The 9,111-nt window shown below is 45.0% G+C and overlaps 1 protein-coding gene across 1 annotated transcript in view; it reads right to left on the reverse strand.

Annotated features, from left to right (window-relative positions):
• Nucleotides 1–9,111, reverse strand: part of SNX29 (sorting nexin 29) — a gene marked incomplete at its 5' end in the record, with an annotated part of 600,769 nt that overhangs the window by 98,913 nt on the left and 492,745 nt on the right. The window contains one exon of the mRNA XM_011983676.1: nucleotides 3,783–3,923. Coding sequence (XP_011839066.1) covers nucleotides 3,783–3,923 — 141 coding nt within the window. The remainder of the gene's footprint in view (nucleotides 1–3,782; nucleotides 3,924–9,111) is intronic.

Genomic DNA, 9,111 nt, shown 5'->3' on the forward strand with positions numbered 1-9,111 from the left:
CCTGTTACTCACACCTGTAATCCCAGCACTTTGGGAGGCCAAGGCAAGTGGATCACTTGAGATCAGGAGTTTGAGACCAGCCTGGCCAACATGGCAAAACCCTGTCTTTACTAAAAATACAAAAATTAGCCAAGTGTGGTGGTGGGCACCTGTAGCCCCAGCTACTCAGGAGGCTGAGGCAGGAGAATCACTTGAACCCAGGAGACAGAGGTTGCTGTGAACTGAAATTGTGCCACTGCACTCCAGCCTGGGCAACAGAGCAAGATTCGGTATATATATATATAGATGTATAAAAGACAATCATAGTTCAACCAGCTTATTAAAAACTAATTAGAAGTTAAAAGCAGCACAGGCTAGAAATGGAGCTGTGGCCCCAAGACTGCTCATGACCTGAGCGGTCAGATCCACCCCCACCACAGGGAGCAGGACCATAAATCCGGTTAAGAGCCAGCTGGTGCACTCGTACCCGCTGGTCATTATTGGGCCAGGCCCACTAAGATGGTGTCTTTTATTCCCAAGCTTGTTTATGTGCAAATAGGGTTATGTTGAGGGGAGAAAAGCACATTGCTCAGTGGACAGAGGCTTCACAGGGGAAAGGTCCACCGCTGTAAGGAGTCAGCCCTGGGATTAGCAGGGGCAGATCGTCTCTCCAGCCTGGGGATGAGGGTGGACACCATGAAGCAGACCCAGTTCCCTGCTCCAGAAGCGGAGGCTGCGGTGAGTCGAGATCGCATCACTGCACTCCAGCCTGGGAACAGAGTGAGACTTTGCCTCCAAAAAACCAACCAAACAACAACAACACAGTTCCCAGCTCCCGCACAGGAGAGACCCACGACATCTTCATGCTCTCTTTCTACATGACCCAACTCCAGAAAAACCCTCCCACTCCTCAGGGCTCAGCCTCATCTCGCTAAACTCGAATCCAGTGTTTTCAGGACTGGTGAGATTTGCTTTGTCTTAAGTTTTGTGTAACTGGGGGGCTTGAGAAGGGAGGAGGTGGGAAAGGAGTCAAGGCTGCAGGGAAAGCATGGAACAATGTCTAACATGCGGTGGGTGCAATAATGGCTCCCACAGACGTCCACACTCAAATCACCAGAACCTGTCATGACCAAAGGGACTCAGCAGATGTGATTAAGTAAAGGATCTTGAGATAAAGGGGGATTATTTTGGATGATCTGGGTGAGCCCAATGTGATCAAAGGGGAATTCTAAAAGGAAGAGGGTCAGAACCAGAGAAAAATGTGACTGTGATGACGGAAGCAGAGGGCTGAGTGATGTCTTTGAAAACAGAAGGCCACAAGGCAAAAATGAGGGTGGCCTTGAGAAGCTGAAAAAGCAAGGAGCGAACTCTCTCCTGGGGCTCCGGAAGGAAGAGGCCTGGTTGACGCCGTGATTTTAGCTCTGTGATGCTCATTTTGGACATGTGACCTCTGGAATTGTAAGACAATAAATTTGTTCTAGGTCCCTACATTTGTGGTGATTTGTGACAGCAGCAAGAGGAAACTAACATAGCAAGTGTTGACTCAACATTGGTGATAGGTTCTTGGAAACTAAGACTTTAAGCTAAATACAGTACTTTATGCCCTAGGAACCGAACTCTTGTTTGTATCAATTTGTCCATGCTAAAGTTCATTTCATAACACAATACGTCATACTGCTTAAAGCTGCAGTTCCCATGCAAGCCTGGATAATGTTAAGCCAGGACTCACCCCTGGACAATGTTAAGTCAGGACAGTGTAAAGCCACAACCTAAGACTTTTCCTCATCCAAATCCCCTCATTTCCACCTTGTGCTACAATGGCATTCCCTTAGCACAAGACGCAGGCAGGTTCTGCGAAGAAGCTGTCATGGAACGGCCACTCCAGGTTCGTGTTTCTTGCACATAAGAATGTCTTATAATTTGATAATACGCTGGTTAGCAGCATGTTTTATGACATTTTAGGACATTCCGAATGAGTCCCAAGACTTGTATGAGCCTACGGGTCATTAGATTAAATCAATATATAATTTTCCCCTCTTTTCAAAAGAATTCTTATATTCCTTGCTACGAACAAGTATAGAGTTTCTGTCTGCCATGTGTAGCGGTTCAGCTCTACTTTTCCTCAACAGAAAAATGAAGGACAAATGTATTCTGGGCCTGGGATAAATCTGCTTTGTAACTGTTTATGTTCAAATCGAGCAGACCTTGGCATGATCAGGTTTCAATCTCTTTTATACGTAGAAATCTACACACATGTAAACGTAAGGGTCGGGAACAGATTTCCCTATGAAATTCCCAAGTGCCAGGAGTGGGTTATGGAAACTCTTGCTCTGTGTTTCTGTGATAAAGATCAAGGAAATCCTAGCACGGTACCTCCTGAAGACAGAAACTAGGGATTTGTCCCATATGGCATCTGCCACATGCCTTTGTCAAAAGATAGAAGGGCAGTCCTCATACTTCCTCACGAACAGCATCACCTAGAGGGCTTGTTCAACCCAGAATGCAGGGTCTCAGCCCCAGAGCTTGTGAATCAGCAAGTCTAGGGTGAGCCCAAGAACGTGCATTTCTAACCAGCTCCCAGGGGTGCTGCTGCTGCTGCTGGCTGGGGCCACACTTTGAGAACGACCACGGCAGAGAGATCATGCTCAATACAATGCCCGATGTCTTACACGTCCTGAGAAAGGTCACGGCTCTACCTCCCAATCGGACTGTCCCTGACAAGCTGTTGAACACATACTGAAACTGATGAAGTGCCTCTGTCTCCTTCTTGACTCTCAGCCAAAGGTTCTCCAGTTTGGCCGCAGAGTGCAATCACTAAGACAACTATTCAACCCCTCTATGCCCAGGCCTCACTTCAGATAAATCAGAATGGGGATGGAGGTGGGCCACAGGCAGTCCTCAGTGGTTTCCAAAGCTCCCCAGGGGATCCAAAGTGCAGCCATGACAGAGAACCGCTTCCCTAAGCAAACATGAGGAGTGACATCATGATGCCTCCTGGCTGAAGCTGACTATTTGACAGGGCTCCAAGACAGGTCTAGACACGGGTCTGTCTTCTCCAGGGCTGGACCCAGCCCTTTGCACAATGACACACAATTGGTGCCCAATTAATGACTGCTGAGTAAATAATACTAATCAACCAACAAGCTTGCAGAGGGCTAGCACCTCCTTCCTCAAGGGTACCGGAATGAATACACAGAGGCAAATTGGGTCATCATAAATCATTAGCCTTCACAAGGCAAACAAACATATAACAAAAATGACAACAAACTCCTCTGAGAAAGTTCAACTCCACAGTCACAAGTTGAAGTGAACATCATGACCACGATGGATGAAAACCAGAAAAGCATTTTTCGTTCCAGAACAGGGGTTGGCAAACTAACCTACAGGCCAAATCCAGCTGCTATCTATTCTTAAAAATAAAATGCTACTGGCACACAGCCACGCTCATTTGTGTCTGCACTGTCTATGGGGGCTTACACAGGACCCCCGCAGAGGTGAATATTTGCCTCTGAAATAGTATAGTCCCCAAAGCCAAACATATTTACTCTCTGGCCCTTTAAAGAAAATGTTTTCCAACTTCTTGCCCTAGAGAAATGAGAGGACATACACACACACACACGACGTAATGGTGACCTTCTTTAGGTGGTGGAATTATGAGTGGCTATTTCTTTTCTCTATTTTTTTCTTATATCCGCCAATTTTTCTTTAAGGAGCATGTGTTTTTAAGTAACGGACTAAAGAAGAATAAATGATCCATTTTAATGCAGGCAGTGACAAGTGAGCTTCCCGGTGTGGGACGGTACCTTGTTTCCAATGGCCTTTTTGGGTGGGAAGTTGTAGGCCCTCACTTGAGGGTACTTGTTTTGTAACTTGTGGTGCAAACTCCTGAACTCTGTATACCGGCGATAGATGTTCCATTCATCGTCTTTTATCCGGATGTAGACCTGTCAAGAAAGAGACAGAAAACGTAAATTCCTCTTAAAACCCTTATTATAAAGGAGTAGGATTTCGGCAATGCTTTCCCCAAGAAAACCAGTTGCAGCAGGAGTCACATCTGTGTTACACACCACTGGATGCCCAGTTCCTGGCATAGAGCAGGGACTCATTGGTGCCGGCTGAACAGATGGCTACAGGAAAGAATGACTAAATCAGGCAAGTTATGGGAACAACACACTGTATGCCATTTTCCCAATATCAACAGAGATCCACAGCCCAATTAATAGCAGAGATGCATTTTCATGTTTCTGTCATGTGTGTATTGCAGCACTAACAGCTTGCCGGTGAGAGGCTAGTCAACCTTTCTGGCCACTTGTTTCCTCATCTGTAAAACAGAGCTGAGAGCAGCACCTCGCTCCAAAGGTGGTTTGGAGAGCAATGCGCTGGTGCCTGGGACCACTCGGACCACCACAAAGATGAGGTGGAATTCAGTTTCAGAAAGAAGGGAGGGGGCCAGAGCTGAAATCTGCCCCACTACACAGAAGGCCATGTCCTGATGGGATAAGCATAACCGGGACATAGAATTTCTTCATTTTAATCAAGTTATGACTCCTTAGAGAATACTCTGGGGACACAAAATGTGAGGGCTGTTTAATCAGCTTTTTGCAGGCCTTAGCACCTTTCAGGGGCAAGTAGCGACTTCAACACAAGGAAAAATAGAGAAGGAGGAGAGATATCAATCCACTTTTTAAAATTACATAAGTTAAGAACAGCCCAGAGAGAAAAGTCCCCAAGGATAAAGGGCTATTGTAATTTACACTCCATGAATGTCAATACACATCTTTAAAACCTGTATGACCATGAAAAGAGGCATCTCTAATATGAGTGATAAATTCTGTTCCTACGTGAAAGCCACTCATCAACCCCGAACACAGACATTATGTATTCGAACTCTGGTATGGCGACCATAGAATGTCTCACGTTATTCTCTGAACAGGAGGAAGGACTAGAGACTCAAATCACACCCAATGTTTCCATAACGAATGGATAGATGTTTTTGATGGAGTGAGATGGAGAAACAGAATGCCTGTCAAGTTTACAGAAGTCCCGGGGTCTCTGATGACCTTAAGGAGCAATAATGTCATCCCATTATTGTCGACATCACATCACCAAACCTACAATCAGATCAGTTACTCAAGGCTTCTTCAACAAACAAGAAATATTCATCTCTAATTTGTTCAAGGTAATGTTTGAGGGGTCTTTGTATGAGCAGCTGAATGTAGTTCTCATCCTATATATCTTTTTCTTTTTTTTTAAAATGAGACAGTGTCTCACTCTGTTGCCCAGGCTGCAGTGCAGTGGCATGATCTGAGCAACCTCTGCTGTTAGTGCTGCAATACACACATGACAGAAACATGAAAATGCATCTCTGCTATTAAATGGGCTGCGGATCTCTGTTGACATTGGGGAAAATTGCATACAGCATGTTGTTCCCATAACTTGCCTGATTTAGTCATTGTTTCCTGTAGCCATCTGTTCAGGTTCAAGCGATTCTCCTGCCTCGGCCTCCTGAGTAGCTGGGATTACAGGTGCCCACCACCACACCTGGCTAATTTTTTGTATTTTTAGTAGAGACGAGGTTTCGCCATGTTTGTCAGGCTGGTCTTGAACTCCTGGCCTCAGATGATCTGCCTGCCTTGGCCTCCCAAAATGCTGGGATTATAGGTGTGACCCACCACGCCTGGCTGTCACCCTATATATCTTGAATGGCCCATACCTGCTTATGATATATTCTTATAAAAGTCCAAACATCCCTTGGAGAGTGGCAAGTTCAATCACTTCTCTGGTCATCATACGTAATACTAATTTTCTAGATCGGGGTGGGCAAACTATGGCCCCATGGGCCCAGTGCAGCCATATTCATTTGTTTTGGCTGCTTTTGCAATACAGACAGTCCCTCACTTAGGATGGCAATTGTCTTGCAATTTTTCAAGTTTATAATGGTACAAAAGCAATAAGCATTCAGTAGAAACCACACTTCAAATTTTGACCTTTTTTCTAGGCTAGTGATGTGCAGTATATTTTACATGAGTTGTTCAACACTTTATTATAAAATAGGCTTTGTGTTAGATGATTGTGCCTAACTATAGGTGAATCTAAGTGTTCTGAGCGGTTGAAGGTAGACTAGGCTGAGCTACGTTGTTAACTAGGTGAAGCGTATTAAATGCATTTTCAACTTACGATATTTTCAACTTACAATGCGCTTATCTGGACATAACCCCATCATAAGTCAAGGAGCTTCTGTACAGCAGAGTTAAGAAGCTGAAACAGACCATACAGCCTGCAAAGCTAAAAGTGTTTTTTCTGGCCCTTTACAGAAAGAGTTTGATAACCCCCAATCTAAACAATCAAGAAGTCATTATTGTTATTTTTCCACCAACATATCCAAGATCTGGTGTGGAGAGGGACAGTCCTTTCCAAATCTTACCAGCCACTGGGTGAGCTCCATTAACAACCTGAGTGAGGCCCAGGAATCCCCAAAGCAACCAAAGCTTCTCCAGTGATTGACAAGCGGGCAATTTCAGGAACCCCGATGTAATGCACAAACTCACCCGTCAGACAAGTCATGCAACCTTTCTGGTCATTCATTTCCTCGTCTACAAAATGGAGCTGAGAACAGCATCTCCCACCCAAAATGATATGGAAATAATTCAGGTATACAAGCAGTGCAGCTATGCCCGGGATCACTCGGGACCCCCTACAGACGGGGAGGAACTGGACTTGGGTTAGGAATGAGTAAAAATCTGGACTTGCAATTGTCAGCTCAACTGAACAAAAGGTCACATCCAGATAGGACAAGCACACGTGGGCGTACACCTTCTTTATTGCAACCAAGTAGAGAAAACACGAGCACTGCTTCACCAGCCTTTTACAGGCCCTAGCATCTTCCAAGGATATACAGCAACTATAATACATCACAAGGGAAACTAGAAAAGTGAGAGAGAAATCAATGCAATTTAAAAAATTACCCGAGTTAAGAACAGCCCACAGAGTTAAGCCTCCAATGATGAATGGCCATTGTAATTTGCATCAGCGAATGTCAATAAGCGTCTTTAAAACCTCTTTAACGTAATAAAAACAAGTCTCTCTCCTGTGAGTGATAAATTCTGACTCTACATTTTTCATAAAGGGCATGCAAAAGCCCACTAGTTTTGCTCCCTGGAGGCCTGAGTCTCCCCCTTCTTCTCCAACTGCTCTCTCTCCGCCTTCCACATGGGCACCTCCTCTCCTGCCCATGCCCTGCCTCTTCCCGGAACACACATGCGCACTCCCAGGCCTGCACGTTTCATGTTTAGGCCAATGACTCCAAAATCTGTATCTCTAGTCTGGACCTCTGATACAAACTCCAGACCAGGACGTGCTATCCCCTAGGTACCTAAAACTCATCAGGCCTAAATCTGCATCCAGGATCCGCCCACCTATTATGTGTTGAGTCCTATCCCAAGCACTTCACACAACTCACTGCCCAGTCTCATGTTAACCTGCAAGGCCGATGGTACGAACACTCCCTTTTCAGATGAAGTAATGGGCTCAGAGAGGTCAGATCACTTGCCCAGGGTAGATGGGGAGATAAGGAATTTGAACCCTACCCTCTGCCTCTAACACTTTCTATCACAGTGTTACCGGACAGGGGTTCTGATCCAGACCCCAAGAGAAGGTTCTCGGATCTCAAGCAAGAAATAATTTAGGGCAAGACTGTAAAGTGAAAGTAAGTTGATTAGGAAAGTAAAGGAACAAAGAACCACTACTCCATAGACAGAGCAGCCCTGAGAGCTGCTGGTTACCCATTTTTATGGTTATTTCTTGATAATATGCTAAACAAGAAATGGATTATTCATGCCTCCCCTTTTTAGACCATATAGCGTAATTTCCTGCTGTTGCCATGGCACTGGTAAACTGTCATGGTGCTGGTGGGAGTGTAGCAGTGAGGATGACCAGAAGTCACTCTTCTCGCCATCTTGGTTTTAGTGGGTTTTGGCCAGCTTCTTTACTGCAACCTGTTTAATCAGCAAGATCTTTATGACCCGTATTTTGTGCCAACTGCGCATCTCATCCTGTGACTTAGAATGCCCAACCATATGAAAATGCAGCCCAGTAGGTCTCAGCCTCATCTTATCCATCCCCTATTCAAGATGGAGTTGCTCTGGTTCAAGCATCTCTGACAACAGCAGTCTGCAGCAGTCACCCAGAATCCTGAAGGCACCAGGAACCCCAGGCCAGCAATGTGGGTAGCTGGAACCAGGAGCCCTTGCCTTGTTCTCCTGAAGCCCAGGCACCTCTTAGCAGACCCCGTGTTCTTGGAAAGGCCTCCTTGCTATCAGACGTTCCAGTCTCACCTCATTTGTGCCTCTCCCTTTGGATCTAATCGAATCCAGTCTAATGCCATTAAAATTACCCGAAATTACCCCAGTGGCTGATCCACAACAACAATGCTCCAAACATCCAAAGTTAGGAAACTTGCTCTGCAAATTAACTTGTCCTTGAATTATATATACTTAACCAAATCACGGACTTATTTCACTAAGGATTTCAAAGGGCTTAGGCCCCGAATTGTTAAGAGTCTCTTGTTTTGTTTGTTATTTTAGAAGCCTCTCCCCTCCAAATTAAGTTTGATCAGCCTCAATTCCTTCCGCCTGAGCCGTAAAGATAATAATTCCTCGGAGGGATGAAAAGAGTTGACCTCTTCTGACACAACCAAGTTCCCTTTTAAAACAAGCAATAAAAAACCACTTTATGTCGGATCTCCTCGACTCAGCAAAAGAAGATTAAATCGGAGGGTAATATCTGTAATCGGGCATCGGGGCAAACCCTCTCTTGTTCATTTTAGGAGGAAGTTCAAATGTGAAGATTTCTTTTCCACTGAGAAGAATTACCCTCACAATGTCTGGAATAACAGCGGAGGTAAAGGGAGGTTAAGGGGAGAAAAAAATGCAAAAACTTCAGTCCATCAATGAACAGAATCCAGAACAAGCTCGAGCACAGATAAGGTCTCAAGGAAACGCTTTCTTTTTAGAAGATGAAGAGCGTCTACCAGAGTGTTCTTATGAGACTTCCCTGTGCCCTGTTCTAATCAATAGTGCTCTCCTGCAATGCTAAGCACTATCCCCTAGATTTCTTCCCTTTTTTTTTTTTTTT

Source organism: Mandrillus leucophaeus, unplaced genomic scaffold (genome assembly GCF_000951045.1).
Source record: "Mandrillus leucophaeus isolate KB7577 unplaced genomic scaffold, Mleu.le_1.0 Scaffold253, whole genome shotgun sequence".
NCBI classification, from domain to species: Eukaryota; Metazoa; Chordata; class Mammalia; order Primates; family Cercopithecidae; genus Mandrillus; species Mandrillus leucophaeus.